Source organism: Bos mutus, chromosome 10 (genome assembly GCF_027580195.1).
Source record: "Bos mutus isolate GX-2022 chromosome 10, NWIPB_WYAK_1.1, whole genome shotgun sequence".
Classification (NCBI taxonomy): Eukaryota; Metazoa; Chordata; class Mammalia; order Artiodactyla; family Bovidae; genus Bos; species Bos mutus.
Genome location: NC_091626.1, coordinates 21,040,781 through 21,057,056, shown reverse-complemented (window position 1 = coordinate 21,057,056; position 16,276 = coordinate 21,040,781). Strand labels below are relative to the sequence as shown.

Here is a 16,276-nt window from a genome sequence, read left to right as displayed (position 1 = left end):
CGAATGAAGCGACTTAGCAGCAGCAGCAGCATACATAGTAGTGTGTATATGTTAGTCCCAGCCTCCTAATTTATCCCTCCATTACCCCCCCAGGATTAGTGAATTTTGTTGATCATTTCAAAGAACCAACTTTTGGTTGTCTTGATTTTTCTCTATTATTTTTCTATTCTCTATTTCCTTTATTTCTGCTCTAATCTTTTTCTTTGCTTCTGCTTTTGGGTTTAGTTCTTCTTGTTTCTTAAAGTGGAAGGTTTCATTGTTGACTTGAGATCTACTTTTTTAATATAGATGATTACAGTTATGTTTCACTCTGAGCACTGCTTTCACTGAATCTTTCAAGGTTTAGTATATTGTGTTTTTGTTTTCATTCATCTCAAAGTATTTTCTAACTTCTGTGATTTTTTTTTTCTTTGACCCATTAGTTATTTAGCAGTGTTGATTATCCATATAATTGTTAATTTCCCAAATTTCCTCCTGTTTTTTATCTTAATTTCATTTCACTGTTGTTGGACAACATATTTTGTATGATTTCGATCCATTTAACTGTATGGCCTAAAGCATTGTGTATCCTGGGGAATGTTCCAGGTACAAGTGGTGTTCCAGGTACAGGTACAGAAAAGAGTGTATATTCTGCTGTTGTTGGATGGAGTGTTCTATAGATGTCTGTTAATTTAGTTGGTATATAGTGTTGTTGTGTTTTAAAAAATATTTATTTGTTTGGCTGCAACAGATCTTAGCTGTGTTGTGGCATGCAGGATCTTTCATTGTGGTTTCTCTCTGGTTGTGGCTTGGGCTCCAGAGTGTAGGCTCTGCAGTTTTAACACATGGGCTTAGCTGCCCCACAGCATGTGGGATCTTAGTTCTCTGATCAGGGATCAAACTTGTTTCCCCTGCATTGGAGAGCAGATTTTTAACCACTGGACCACCAGGAAAGTCCTTACAATGTTGTTTAAATCTTCTATTTTCTTGCTGAACTTGTCTAGTTGTTTTATCCATTATCAAGGAGTATCTTAATTTCTCCTTCATTTTTGAAAGATAGTTTTGCTGGATTTAAAACTTTTGGTTGACATTGTTTCATTTAGCATTTTGAATATGTTATCCTCCTGTGTTCTGGCCTCCGTGGTTTCTGAAGAGAAATCAGTGCCAGTTTTATTGAGAATCCCTTGCATGTGATAAATGGCTTCTCTTTTGCTGCTTTCAAGGTTCCTCTTTCTTCTTTTTTTTTTTTTGTCTTTAGCTTTCAACAGTTTATGATGCATCCAGGTATGGATCTCTTTGATTTATCATCTTTGGGATTTATTGAGCTTCTTGGATGCATAGATTAATATTTTCATCATTTTGGGAAGTTGTCAGCCCTTATATCTTCAGATAATTCTCTCTGCCCCTTGTCCTCTCTGTTTTCCTTTTGGAACTCCCATTTGTTTGTGCTGGTATGCTTGATGGTATTTCATCAAGTTCTCTGAGGCTCTGTTCATTATTTGTCATTCCTTTTTATTTCTCTTCCTCAAACTGGATAATCTCAATTGATTTATCTTCAAATTTGCTGATTCTTTCTTATGCCTGCTCATATCTGTAGTGCAGTTTACATTTTAGTTAACTTATTAATTCCAGAATTTATATTTACTTAGTATTCTCTATTTGGTGAGACCATTGTCATACTTTCATTTAGTGCTCTAGACATGGTTTTCTTTAGTTATTTGAATATGTTTAAAATAGTTGGTTTAAAGGCTTTCTCTTAAAAGTCTAATGTATCTGTGTGTGCATGCATGTGTGTGCTAAGTCACTTCAGTTGTGTCCAACTCTTTGCAGCCCTATGGACTGTAGCCCACCAAGCTCCTCTGTCCATGGGATTCTCCAGGCAAGAATACTGGAGTGGATTGCCATGCCCTCCTAATGTATCTGCTGCTGCTAAGTTGCTTCAGTCGTGTCCGACTCTGTGCGACCCCATAGATGGCACACTGGAGTGGGTTGCCATTTCCTTCTTCAGTCCATGAAAGTGAAAATGAAGCCGCTCAGTTGTGTCTGACTCTTAGCAACCCCATGGACTGCAGCCTACCAGGCTCCTCTGTCCATGGGATTTCCTAGGCAAGAGTACTGGAGTAGGTTGCTGTTGCCTTCTCCACCTAATGTATCTAGGCTTCCTCAAAGACAGTTTCTACAGCTTTTTTCCTTTACTTTATATAGGTTCTACTTTCTTGTTTCTCTCATGCCTTATAATTGTTGAAACCTAGACAGCTAAATAGAAGGCAATGGCACCCCACTCCAGTACTCTTGCCTGGAGAATCCCATGGATGGAGGAGCCTGGTGGGCTGCAGTCCATGGGGTCGCTAAGAGTCGGACATGACTGAGCGACTTCACTTAAACTTTTCACTTTAATGCATTGGAGAAGGAAATGGCAACCCACTCCAGTGTTCTTGCCTGGAGAATCCCAGGGACGCGGGAGCCTAGTGGGCTGCTGTCTATGGAGTCGCACAGAGTCGGACACGACTGAAGCAACCTAGCAGCAGCAGCAGACAGCTAAGTAATATAACATGGCAACCCTAAGAATCAGATACTTCCTCCCCTCCCAAAGTTTGTTGTTGTTGTTTGTCATTGTTTGTTTAGTGACTTTCTAAAACTAATTCTATAAAATCTGTTTTCTTTGTCATATGTGGCCACTGAAGTCTCTTTTCAGTTAACTTAGTGGTCAGCTAATGATTGGACAGAGATTTCTTTAAACACCTGATACCAATGAATCTCTCAGTGTGTGCTAAAGGACTGTATATTGAAGTGCACTTTCAACACTCAGGCAGTTGACTCCTGTGCCACAGCCTTCCCTTTCTGCTTGTGTGACCTCTACGTAAGCCCAAGATGACAGCTTAGGGTCTTTTTAGGTCTTTCCTGAGCATGCGTATAGCCCTGTGCACATGGCCTTGATTCCCAAGAACCTGTTGTTCCTTTTCAAAGTCCCTGAAGATAACTCATTCCCATAGCTTTTCTTTTGATGCTTTTTGATTAGCCTTTTATTTGTTCTAATTGATAGTCAACTCAGGCAGCCTAAACAAATGCCTCTAATTGTTTGCAACAAACACTCGTGGGGAAAAGGCTTTTCCCGCTCGATGAACTCTAAGCTCCAAGTCCTGGTGAGTTTGGCACTTTGTTGCGGTTCGGTTGCTAAGTCATAAACTCTTTACGACCTCATGGACTACAGCACGCCAGTTTGGCACCAAGTCAGGTCAAATAAAGGCAGCCTTGCAAGTGAAGTCTTCCAGTGAACTGCTAGACAGGTGAAGTAATGACAGTTTTCTGGGATGAGGCTTTGAAAGAGTTCTGACCCCATTCCATCTCCTATGATGGTGGCCAGACTGTTGGTTTTCAATGCTTCCACTGAGCTGGACAGGGAAAAGTGGGACTAGGGCAAGTTAAAATGTCACAAAGCTCACTGTTCTTACTCACATTCAGTTATTTTTCTGGAATAAACTTTACCCAGATTGTTAAAAACCACTTGTTAATTTCCAGAATTCTGAAAAAAGTCCACTCTGACAATTTTTGCCAGATTTCTCATTCCTTTTATGGAGAGACCCTGTGGACGTCCTTACTCTGCCATTTTTACTGATGTCACCAATTTAACGACACATTGTGTTTAGACATTCTTTCTGGTAATCTTCAACTTAGAGGGGAAATCAAAGCACAGATACATTGGAGCACATCAGGGCAGTGTGCTCATGATCCTGGCCTACAAACTCATGAAAGGGAAAAGACAGTTTCATAGTGATCTGCTGCTAGGTGATCTGTGGGCTTTTTCACTTGCCTTTAGCCTCAAAGCCAAACATACATGCTGAAAATCTTTGATCCCTAGTTCCTTTGCCCTGGGCCCCAGAATATCTGTATCTCTTCTCAGTTCATGGATTATCTCACAGACTCGTTTTTATGCTTTCCAGTAACGCCTTCACCAGCTTCTACTCACAGCCTATCTTATAGGTAAGTAACAGTGTGTTTCCTTTCACTTGAGATCTGTTCCCACTGACATTCTGCCGGCAGCTCTGGAGTTATTATCTCCACTGACCTGTAATACTGAAATTTATAATCTACCTTGTAAACAAAAGAGAAGATTGAATAGTACTGTGTCTAATACACATCTAAATTATTTATTTGTATTCTCAGTTGCAAGCAGGGGATTTATTTCCTCTATGGCTTAAATGTGTAGGCTCTTCCTTTACACATGCCTTTTACTTTAACTTTTCCTTTTTTCTGTTGATGCTCTTGTTTCCCCTCTTTAGAGCTTCATCTGCCTCCTCTGGACAGGGGGTCTTTGCTTTCAGACCGTCTCTAAATAGTGGGGATTCAGGTCACACAAGAGTCTTCACCCCTAATAATTCAGGTAAGTTAATTTAACATTCCTAAAGAAGTGATGCTTCAACTATTGACATATATACTAAAATGACGATTTCAAGGTGAAAAGAAGTTGAGATTTTTTTACATGCTATTCTAGACCCTGGAAAAGCATTGTCTCAAGTTGTACTCCTTAATTTTCTTTAAGACCATTTCCTTCACTTTGGATTGTGAAGGCAGGCTTTGGATTGTGCCTAATTTTCACTCATCTTATCCCTTATACCAGTCTGCTATAATATTTAACCAGAAGATTTGCCTGTAATATTAAACTGGCTTTTTTTTTTTTTCTGTTGCTTTTGAGATCCCTATGTTGGAACACTGCTGGGAGCTAGTGCTCAGTGAAAATGATAAACCAGCATCTTTTTTCTCATGTTTTCCAAGATACTTTTGCTACCAGTCCTTGCGATAAGGGTCTGTCACCTTCCATAGCTCACCAAAATCTTGATATTGTCTTTACGTCTTTCTATTCATAGTTAAATTCAAATCTCAGACCTCCATGTCAATACCCCATCCTCAAAGGAAAATAATGGGCATTATAACTCACCTCTTGAGTTACTTAGCTAACAGCCTTTTCTCTCCTGAGTAGTGTACTACAGATTAAGAACCACTTATTTAACCTGATCCATCAATAACAATACTGAGGAAATACCCCAGGAAGTTATCTTTCATCATCCCATTCCATCCTTAAGGTCAGAGGCAGAACAGAACCACACTGGAGAGCCTTCCTAGTTTCCAGCTACCAGTCCTACAGGTGAGCCAGTCTAACTTGTCCGCACATGAAAACCTCAGTTAGGCCTGCACACTAAACGCCTCATTCTGGTGTCTTGTTAAGGTCATAAAATGTAACCAGTGAAGAGGGAGGTAGATTTCAAGTGTGGTAATTTTTCAGAGTGGTCTTAAGTTTCAAAGATTCTATTCTACTGTCAGAGTAGCCTCCTGGTTTGGGGTTTAAAAATTAGGTCACACAGTTGTTGTTTAGTCGCTAGGTCATGTTTGGCTCTTTGCGACCCCATGAACTGTAGACTGCCAGGCTCCTCTGTCCTTGGGATTTCCCAGGTAAGAGCACTGGAGTGGGTTGCCATTTCCTTCTCCAGGGGATCTTCCTGACCCAGGGATCGAACCTTTGTCTCCAGCATTGTCAGGTGGATTCCTTACTGCAAGGCTTTAAACTGAGAGGTCTTGGCCATGGTGAACCTAATAAGTATGCTAACACAAATAACATTCACCAAAGTTTCACAGATAAAGATTTTCAGTGGAATATATCTTTTGGATAGAGATACTGAATGAACTAGGGAAAGCCATTTTCATTTCTCCAGAGAGAACTAGAATAATGTTTTGTAAATTTGTGAAACTATGATTCTGATCCAGAAAACAAAAGGAAAAGGGCATGGGAACAAGAAGAACGGTTTGTAAGGAGCTCTAAGTTTACTTTTAAGTCTTGGGTTTTTGAGAATATTTAGACCAAGCTCCTGGTGACCTACTAAAGGTAGGTAAATATTTTGCTCTCAGACTTCAAAATGCCCTTTATTTTCATCAGCAAGAAATTAGGGTCTAAGCCTTAAAAGGCAACACTGGGGGAAATAACATCCCTCTGTGTGTGTGCATGCTAAGTAGCTTCAGTTGTGTTGGATTCTTTACGACCCTACAGACTGAGAGCCTGCCAGGTTCCTCTGTCCATCAGATTCCCAAAGCAGGAATACTGGAGTGGGTTGCCATGCCCTCCTCCAGGGTATCTTCCTGACCCAGGGATTGAACCCATGTCTCCTGTGGCTCCTGCCTTGCAGGCAGATTCTTTACTGCTGACCCACCAGGGAAGCCTCTCTAAGATCCTTGTAAATGGAGGGATTAATCTACAGGTGAAAGAAAGACTTGAGACATATAAACCATCTGCAAGTAAATGTTCTTCAGTTGGATCTCGATTGGAGTACACTGTATAAAACCATTTTATGAGACAGTTGAGGAAAACTGAATATTTAGTGGACATTTGATTAAAGAGCTTTTAATGGGTTTTTTTGGTAGGCATGATGCTGTTGTGGTTGTTTTTTAAAAGTCTGTCTTAAAAAAATGTCTATCTTTTGAAGATGCATACTAAAATATTTATGGATAGAAAGTTGAATGATTATCCTAGTTTTGCTTTAGCTTCATCTAGTGGAGCAGGGCAGTGTGAGGGAGCAGAAATCAAAGAAAATTTGCCATGAGTTAACTGTTGAAGTTGGGTGATGGGTACATGTGAATTCATTATATTACTGTTTTTGTATTAAGAATTATTGAAGAAAGTACCACTCACCCAGAGACATAATTCTGCCTCCCTGGTAATGGTCTCTGGGTATGGTAGTCATGTTCCAGCTTTCCCCAGTTTGATTTTAGAAATACTCTGCCTTATCACCGTAAACCAACTGAAACATTCCAGTTTCATAAGTGGCGACATAGCCTTTGTCACACTGGATGTATCAAATCTTATAAGTTTTCTTGCCATGGAAAAAACTATGGGGAAGCAACAGCAATGGTTTACTGTCATGCTAAACATCATATAATGAGTTAAAAGGGCCTTACTTGCCCTTTTTTATTATAAACGCCCTTAACTGCCTTCCTGTCCTGTGCTGCAGAATCTCTACCAACAGAGGCAGATGGGATTAGCCAGAGGGAGAGAAGCATGGAACACTCCCAGATAGACCACCTTCAAGGTCTCACCTATGCATACTGCTGAAGTATGGACAGAGGCATCTCATACTCACTTAGGTGTGATGCCCTTGGAAGATGTACCCCTGCCTACACCCCCGTTTCATTGTATACTTTCTCTCTCTCAGTCTTTACCCTATACCTGCTGTATTACTTCCTATGAAAGTGATCAGGTCAGACCTTCAGGAAGATGTTTACTATCTCTCCCACAGGATACAGATAGCTCCCTTATTTCCTGAAACTTGAAACAAAGGTTATAAAAACAATTCTTGGCATCATTGGGGTGGTGTGGGGTGATATACTTATTAACCATGTTTTATTTCTGGATTTTACTTTTTAGCTTTGTATATATTCTCCCATTGTCAGTGTTAACAAGCAATAACTCTGTTCCTTGGCCTATTATAATTTTTCTATTTCCCTATTGTTTCCTCTGTACCTAGATACTGTTAAATATGTTGATTTTCCTTTCTTTCTGTTTGGTAACAGTTGGAGACACAGGCTTGAAGCCCTACTAAAGTATACAGATAATGAAACAAAGAGGATGCCCTTTTATTGCTACTGTAACTCTGTTGACGTCATAAACTCTCAAATGGTGGGATAAGCAAAGAACACTACCACTGAGATCAAACATTTATTCTTCTTTGGGTAGTAAGGGGTAGAAATGAGGGATTAAATGGGTGGGCCATAGCAGGTATACCTTAAGTGAAAATATTGGAAAATTGAAGATAGCATCCGCTAGAGATAAACTAGGTCTTAGGAATGACCTTGTAGCTGAATAGGATCCCATTACCCTTTCTGAAACTGAGCTTATTTTTAAAGGCATTTCTAGACTCCCCCTCTTCTGAGATAGAGCCTACGCTGTTGCAGGTGCAGAAAGCAATCTACCTAGTAATAGGTACTGATCTATTTCAAGTTTTGTTCATTTACTTTACCTCAGTATATCCTGCTGCTTTGAAAATAAAAAGTATACTAAATCAGAAAGTGGATGAATTTGGTTCCATTAATCTTTAAAGGAGAGAAATGGCAAAGTGGAGAGAGAAACAATTTTATTTTTGGCCTTTTTATTATTAGTCTAGCAATTTGGGGCTTCCACTCTTTTATTTCTAGATGGTTAATCCACTGATATCTTTATATCTGACCCCAACTGATCAAAACCACTCTAAAACAAGGACTTCTGTCCCCAAGACAGATATTATAAACAGGGGGTAAAGTCTCTTTTCTGGACACAAATTAAACCAACACCAAAAAGATTAAAAAATCAGTTTCTGTCAAACTAGGCAGGAGGGAGTGTCAGGTTTGTAAAACCAAACCTGGAATCTATCTGCACCGTCCTCCCGAACAGCAGACACCATTCCCTCTCCTCTACCCCTCTGTAATCTATAATTCTACTTTTTTAAAAGGACATCTCCCCTAATTCCCACCTCCAATAAATATCCAGTCTAAATTATTCTCCACCCAATTATTAAACTTTTTCACAAGCTCCGGGGGGAAGATTTACCCTGAGACAAACAGTGAACAGAATGGGGATTTTTGGAAAGGTACAAGGCATAGTGGTCCCAGTATCAGAAATGAAAACATTCTGCTCCCTGTGAGATTCAAAAAGCAGCAGGAAAACATAGAAAGTCAAGCTGGTATGAGGAGAGGAAGTATTTGTGATTGACTGGGACGTAACTGACATTCTTAGCTGCATTATGCATGAACTTGTGCTCAGAGAGAAATGGGATGCAAGGCAGCCTTATATGCCGGGAAAATGCTGGGACTGGAGTCGTATTAGAAACTTTACTCCTCCTTTACAGAACTCCATGGCTGTGGGCCAAAGCCTAGCCTCTCTGTAGAACAGTAAGGGGAAAGAACAGGGATATGAAAAGAGCAAGAGCCTTTTCCCAGACCCATAGCAAGCCCCTCACTGAGACTGGAGGCCTAGATTTCTGCCCATCCGATCCCCACCTCGTTCTGTACTCCATGGTCACCCTCCCTGGTCTACCCTTACTACATCCCTGTCCCCCATCCTCAAGAACACAAAGTTTTTCAGTTTTTTGCCACAAGGTAAGTTAAAAAAAAAAATGTGGTTTCTTTGTTTAAACAGTTACTCAGTTGGTTTGTCTTTTAGTAACAGACCTCCCCTCCCCCAGCCTCCCACTCAGTCCTGGATGATCACATCATCGTCATCATCGTCGTCGTCCTCCTCCTCCTCCTCTTCACCATCTTCTGGCAGTTCCTCCTCCTCCTCTTCCTCCTCTTCATCTAGACAGACCACCACTTCAGCTGGCTCAGGTAATCGAGAGTCAAACCAATCCAGTACCTGCTGGGTGCTAAGCCTTGATGCCTGACTCAGTTGAGGGATATCACTTTCCCGGAGCTGTTGGTGGGTTGCCCAGTACCTCTCCAAGGGTCGTATATCCGGTGGGGGTGGGGGATTTGGCAGAGGCGGTGTCTCAGCCCATTCATTCAAGGAGCGGGTTGAAGGTGGTGGTGTGGGAACTGCTGGATCCTGGAAACTAGGGGCACCAGGTACTGCATTGTCCCGAAACCACTTTAGTTGCCCATGCTTCAAGGCATAGCGTGTGTCACCAAACCACTGAATAATCTCAGGTCGAGGTAAACCAGTGATCTGCTCTAATTTATGGTAATCCTCTCGCCGTGCCCATTGGCACTGTAGAAAAAACGATTTGAGGATAGCCAACTGCTCTTTGGTTTTGCGCTTGGTCTTTCGCTGGCGTTGCATGTCTGGGGAAAGATACTCTGCAGGGCCAACCCTACCTGATGCTGAGTTATGCCTTAGCCCCTGGGGCCAGGCTGGCTCCAGCTGTGGGGGTAGTGCCTGTTCATTGGGTGACAATGGTTGTGGGGCACAGCCCAGTGGCTGAAGGGGCTTAGAGGTGGCAGGAGCTCCATTAGCCAGTCCCTGGAAAGAGGAAGAGGTAGAGGAAGGAGGAGTCACATTAGATGCTGACTCCTTCTTACAACTACTGGCAAGTAATGAGATGGATTGAGGCTTATCCCGAGCACGGGGCTGGTGGACAGCTGTGGCGTGGTTCCAGGAAGCAGTAGCTAGGCTGTGTGACTGGTCGGGACACCTGCCTGCCTGCTCCTTGGAGAGGCCACTGCATTGATGATCCTGCCAAAATTGTGATTGGTGGGGAAATGCCCCACTGCCAGGTACCATCAAGGGCTCCTTTGCTTTCTGGTGACTCAGTGACTCCTCAGGCTCTACCTTCAATCCTTTCATCTGGGTGGGCTCGCTAAGAGTCAGGGGCACTATTCCAAGACCAACTTGTTCCGGAGGTGGCACAGGAGAAGGAGGCATTTCCTCTGGCGGCCGCCCTGCATGATGAGTAAAAGAGAGAAGGGATTTGAAATGGAGTTGGTCCCGATGGTAGACTACTCGGGCTCGAGTCTCTTCAATTTCTTCAGATGACCAGCTAATGCCACAGCGAAGGCGCTGGGCCATGAACCAAGTCTTGACTTTCTCCATCTGCAGCCCATAGCGTAGGCAAAGAAGGGCAATGTCTGCTAAACTGGGATAGGGGAAGTAGCTGAAGGTTTGGAGCAAGTGTTCATTGCTGTCCAGCTCACTGGTCTGGGCTGCTTGGGTCCACACAAGCTGTAGCTCCTCAGAGATTGGAGGGAGGCAGATGAGGCCCGCAGGGGAGCTATTAAGACTGCTGGCCTCTTTATTAGGAGGCATGGTGCTTTCTGATTTGTGCCCTTCAGAGATAGCTGTAATAAGAAGAGAAACAGCTCGATCACTGGGGTTCCCCTTTCAGGCCATTGCTCAATTTCTACCAAACAAAACGCTGGACTCCAAAAACAATTTTCTATGTGTACTGTACTGGATTGCTTTTAAAGTATTTAACAATTTCTCATTTAATTTTCATAACCTTATAAATCATCAGAGCCTGCTATAATTCCCCCTTTAGGTATGAAATAACCAAAGTCCAGAGAAGTTAAATTATTCCAAGTCACAAAACTAGTGAGTGTTGTCACCAAGATGATAACCTGATTTCTGAGGTTAAAAAAAAGGAAAACATCCTTAGAGCCTTTATCTTTCCCATTCAAATTCACTTCACCCTCTAAGTTCATGCAACAAGAGTGACAGAATGAAGACTCACCTAGAAAACCAGAGATGTATGTAATCTCAGAACACTTTATCTCCTAACAGATTATTTCTTGAGTTATCTCTAGATTTAGATTATCTCTAAAATGTGGAAAGATTAGGATGTGTGAGAACGTGTGTGAGAATGTAGATTCTCTACAATGTGTGAGAATCTAGAAGGTAGAGAAGGTAGAACAGCACTGTCCCTCTACCCAGCTCCCTTTTCTTCTTGGTGGTGGAGTGTTGCGGGAAGGTGATTGATAGTTTAATTTTTTTCTAAGTCTCAGTAGGATGAGATGGGTCAGTGATCTGGGATGTACGGAGTTCCCCTTGGTTTTGGTCCAGAGAGGGTAGAGGGAGGTGAATGTTTCCTTCCCCAAGACATCCACAGAACAAAGGTTATTCCCCTCTTCCCCAGCCTTTGTCTCTTCCAACTGCTGAGTCTCTCTCCAGGGAGCCTAGAGAGCTCCCTCAGACCTTAATAGCCCCCTCCACACAGGGCCAGAGGCCTGCAGCTCTTATCTCTTCAGTCCAGCTTTCTTCTTAGAACCAAGTGGGCAGGCTCATTATAAACTGTAGCCAGGTCCTGCAAGCTACCCAGTGGCACCAGGGCTCCCAGGCTCAACATGGGTGTGGGGACCGCAGAGAAAGCCTCTGACTATGCTTCATTCCTGGAAACCTGCCCAAGCTCTTTCCCAGAATAATTCTGGGCCCCAGTTTGACCTTTTTTTTTTTTTGCCACATGGCTTGTGGGGATCTTAGTTCCTCAACCAGGGATTGAACCCATGCCCCCTGCATTGGAAGTGCTGAGTCCTAACCACTGGGCCACCAGGGACTTCCCTGGTAACCGAGTTTTAACTCAACTCCCTGTTAAATGCTCCCCAGGTGGGCATTAGAGACTAACATTATCTGTCACCCTTTACTTTTCGAGGACTCCCATCTGAGTTTACAAATAGTCCTTCTAATACATTACAGAGAGGACAGCATGCCTATGTAAAAGTTACAGATAGAGCAGTGTAATATCTGAAGTTTTATATGATGAATAGAAAAATTCGGCAGCATTCTAATGCATGTCACCATTCCCTTTTAACAAGAAAATCTTAACAAACTGAAGGCCATGCAGACCTTGAATGCAATACAGTTTGAGAACCTTCAGAGGGTAAGTGGAGGCAGCATGGCATAGTGGATACGAATGTGATTAAAGCCAGCATTACATAGGAAGTTTGAATCCCAGTTCTGTCTGAACTTACAGGTCCCTCAGTTTCCTCATGTGTAAAAACTGAAGATAATGTTGAGCGTATGTAAAGTTACATATGTTTTTACAGAGCACCTACTGTGTGCTAGGTGTCGTACAGGCGGGGCCTAGAGCTGTTAGAGGTAGAGGTCTAGGGTGAGACAGATCTGGGATGAATCACAGCTTCGCCACTCCCGAGAATGCTTGCCTAAGCCTTAGTTTCCCATCAGATTAAAAGGTCATAACAGCATCTACCTTGCAAGGTTATGACTAAAAAAATGCAACTGACATTATCCCTATACTAAAGGCTCAATAAATTAGAGTTTTTATCATTGCTTCAGCATCATGGGATGACTCTGATATAAGGTAATGCTCCTCCTAGACAACAGGGGAATGAGGCAAAGATGGAATATTTTAAATTACTGTAGCCAATCTGTTATTGCAGAGTCCTAATTCTAATGAGGAGTGGGGGAAACCAAGGTATCTGATTTTTTACTTTTTATATTTGGGGAGTTGGATATAATTCCAGAAAGGATTTTGCTGCTTTTAAAAAAAAGTATCAAAATGACTGCTTTAGAACTGAATCTATAATTTAGATATAAATCCTTTTTGATTGCTGCCAGGTGAATTTTGATTGCTGCTACCCAACAGGTTCATCTCAAGACACAGCTGAGTGGCTGTGAGGAAGTGCCTGCACGGCTAGGTACTTAAAACCACCATTTGGAAGTTGTGGCCCACCAGGAACACCACCACATCTAAGCTGGAGAATACTTGATGATCCAGTGCTCGACACCCACTCAACCTTATTTGTGCCCTATTTTTCTAAGGTCATGGCAACAGTTTAGATGTGAGGAAAAGGTAGCACAAGGAATAAAGCAGTCCAGCGTGAGGATGAAGACTGCTAGACAGGGAATAAGGCAGGTGCAGCTATAAGCCAATAAGGAAACAGGTTGCTTTCATTCATGTGGTCTGCTATCCTTAAGATTCTCATGGCTTGATAGTTCAGTATAACAGTACTGCAAAGGTCATATTTGGTATACTGCATATATCCACATTTCTTCAATAACACAAAACACAAGTTGTGAAAAGACTTTTTGATACAGAATGGTGCCTTAAAATTAGGACACAGCAGTAGAGCTGGTACCTCCCTGGAAGAATCTGGCTTTGATATAGGAGGAAACTAGAACCAGGAAATAGCTCTTGAGAACTATAACAAGGAGAGTAGATCCTACAGTAATCAAAAGCACAGTGAAGACACTATAGCATCTTGTGTCCTTGTACCTCATTTGGAGAAAGTAGAAAAAGAAAGAAATCAGAGCTGGAGAAATAAGGACTCCTCTGGGTAGAGTTGTCAGTGATGGTGGTACTATCAATTCTGAATTTACTAAATCTGTAACCATGCCAGATATGTCTTACTGCTACTTAAAGTCACCAATAAAAAGTACAGAGTCAGGGTAACACCCTTATTTCCCTTTGGGCTTTCCATACCCCTGGACAAAAGGCAGAAAAGTATTAATGGGCTGCCTTAAACTTGCAGTGTAGGTGTTCACACAAGGCTAGGAAAAAGAGATCTTCAGAACTTGAGCCTTGGCTAGGAATTTACTGGTGGTCCACTGGGTAGGACTCCACACTTCCACTGCAAGGGGCATGAGTGTGATCCCCTGGTCAGGAGACGTAAGATCAAATATGCGGTATGGTGTGGCCAAAAACAAAAATCTTGAGCCTAGGCTTAAGGTTAAAACAGGTGACAGTTCAAGTGAAGACCAGATGTGAGCCTGCTAAGTTCTCTAAGTCTTTATTCAGAGAACTGAAGAATGTTCCTGAATGAAATGTGTTTTCAGGGCCTTAAAGGACATTTAGTGATACTCAATTCATGTGCTTGTCACTTTGTGGATCATGACTCTCTTTGAAAATAAGAAGTTAAAGGTTTTCAGAAAGTTATGACTTACCTCGCACCCCGCCCCAAACATTCAAATTTACAGATTATAAATTATAATCTCAGGGGGTTCGCTGATTGTCCAGAAGCCCCTGTTAGAAATTCTGTCCTGTGTCCTCCGAACTTAATAAAGGCAATGGTCGTAAGTGCTTTAAGAAAACAGTTTATGAATGAATGGAAGGAGTGGCTGGAAGCCTGAAAGAGAATGTAAATTAGTTTAGAAGGGACTAGGTACTAGTGCCATTAGCTGGACAGAGTAGAAGCGAAAGATGTTCAATTGGTCCAGGAGCTTGGTTTAACTGACCCCCGCTGGATTACATAATCAGTACCCACAGTGCACTGGACACTAGAGGCTGGTAGTCTATTCTCTAGCATGGCAAAGTCATCTGCTTCCTTCAGCTGCCCTATGTGCTGAGGCCAGTTGTGTGTGATTCCAAACCTGCTTATGCCCCTTGTTTGTCTCTATATAATTAAACATCCTATAAACCTATGAAAATTAGTGCATTAAGAATTGTTTCTGAAAAAAAAAAGTCAGATGCTTTGAAAGACATAATACAAAGAAATGCACATTTTAAAAAAATTGTTGAGTTGGGAGTAGGCAAGAAAACTGTAAAAGACTGAGGGCTAGGAGACTTAAAAATCTCAGAAGTATTCTGCATTCATATTGCTTCAAAAGTGTTTAAATTCAGACTCCACTTTAAAGAAACCAAACCTGGAAATCACAGATGATGATGCAGTGGCTCCAGTCTGACGGCTTATTAGAAAAATTACCCGGGGAAACTTAACCCGCGGCATCCACCTCGTTCTGATTTACTTAGCCTGGATTGGGGCAGATGAAGGTAGTTTATTTTAAGTTCTCAGGGTGTAGCCAGATTAGAGATTTGCTTATGTAGTTGATATTAGAAAGACAATTGGGACTGCCAATCAGCAAACACAAAGAAAACGCTGGGACACTTACCCAAGAAATTGGTGAGATGAATGTACTTTTAATGACAACGCTTAGGATATGTATGCATCATTTAAAAAATTCCCAACTTTAACTGGCTTACTTTCAATTACTGCCATCTACCTATCCTCAGCATAAAAAGCCCTTCAAATGTATGGTGAGAAGAGGGTTCATACAAAATATATCATCTGGGTCCACATTACCAAATAGGTCTCAGCTTGAGTCTTCTTTCAGTTTAGAAGTCTCTGATTAGGAGGCAACACCAGGAACCTTTGAGGACTCAGGTTCTTACTTTTCTGGTTGGTTTTCTGAGTATGGCTGGGTAGAGGTCAGAAGGGGCAGTTTCTCTCAAACCTTTCATTCCCAAAGGCCATGCTCCCCAGGAATAAGGCCAGGTTTCTGTACGTGTGTTGAAGTCGCCAGGAGGCAGTCATGGAGGGGAGGAGGGGAGGCCTGGGAAGGAAACGTTTCTCCTATCCTCCATTTCGCAGGCAGTCTAGAAGGCTCCAAACTGGGTCAGAGAACAAAAAGTTGCTGCACTTGGGGCGATGAGCCCCAGGGAGCAGGCAAATCTCAACCCTCTCTTCGCCAAGGGCGTCCCAACCCGGCCTTCCCCTCCTATACACCCACTCACCCTCCCCCAGTTAAAACAGGGAACCGAAAAGTCCTGAGGAGAAAGGAGAGAGAACCGGACCACTTCGAACCTAGAATTCTCCTCCTCCCCCCAGCGCGGAGATGGGGCTCCGGAGGTCGGAGATCGTACAGGGACTGGAAGGGGAAGTCGAAAGGGCTGGGGATCACTCACCGCAGTCCAGCCCGGGCGGCGGCTCCCAGCCTCGCACCATGGGCCGGGGGGAAAGGGGGAGAAAGGGCAGGGGGCCTCCGGGGTGAGAGTGGGGTTGCTGCCCAGCGCGGCCTGCTCCGAGCCCACCCGCGCGGAAGGCCAGGACCGGGACTGCCCCCCCTCCCCGCCCCCGAGAGCGCGCCCGTCTAGCCCAGCCCTGCTCCAGCGAG

General features: G+C 42.8%; 2 protein-coding genes across 5 annotated transcripts in view; one reads left to right on the top strand and one right to left on the bottom strand.

Moving 5' to 3' along the window:
* Positions 1-7,344, top strand: part of RNF212B (ring finger protein 212B) — a 54,519-nt gene extending 47,175 nt beyond the window's left edge. The window contains exons 13-16 of the mRNA XM_005895468.2: positions 3,921-3,960; positions 4,260-4,360; positions 5,061-5,122; positions 6,978-7,344. Coding sequence (XP_005895530.1) covers positions 3,921-3,960; positions 4,260-4,360; positions 5,061-5,122; positions 6,978-7,043 — 269 coding nt within the window. The 3' untranslated portion in view covers positions 7,044-7,344. The remainder of the gene's footprint in view (positions 1-3,920; positions 3,961-4,259; positions 4,361-5,060; positions 5,123-6,977) is intronic.
* A 735-nt stretch (positions 7,345-8,079) lies between these two features.
* On the bottom strand, positions 8,080-16,276 carry HOMEZ (homeobox and leucine zipper encoding). 4 transcript variants are annotated; one of them, XM_070377469.1, is made up of 4 exons: positions 16,068-16,276; positions 15,466-15,773; positions 14,330-14,511; positions 8,080-10,770 (listed from the first exon to the last, which is right to left on the bottom strand). In XM_070377469.1, exon 4 carries the CDS (start codon positions 10,736-10,738, stop codon positions 9,191-9,193), a length of 1,548 nt encoding a protein of 515 aa, XP_070233570.1. In that variant the 5' UTR covers positions 10,739-10,770; positions 14,330-14,511; positions 15,466-15,773; positions 16,068-16,276; the 3' UTR covers positions 8,080-9,190. The 4 variants fall into 4 exon arrangements, with proteins under 4 accessions (XP_070233570.1, XP_070233572.1, XP_070233571.1 ...); XM_070377471.1 differs by lacking the exon at positions 14,330-14,511; XM_070377470.1 differs by lacking the exon at positions 15,466-15,773.

What these genes read in the sequence shown, in the direction of transcription:
- HOMEZ (XM_070377468.1), bottom strand. Translation starts at nt 16,107, where the DNA reads ATGGTGCGAGGCTGGGAGCCGCCGCCCGGGCTGGACTGCG. An exon ending in GCCGCCCGGGCTGGACTGCG is followed by an intron (nt 10,771 to 16,067) that starts GTGAGTGATCCC and finishes TTCTTATTACAG; the next exon opens with CTATCTCTGAAGGGCACAAA.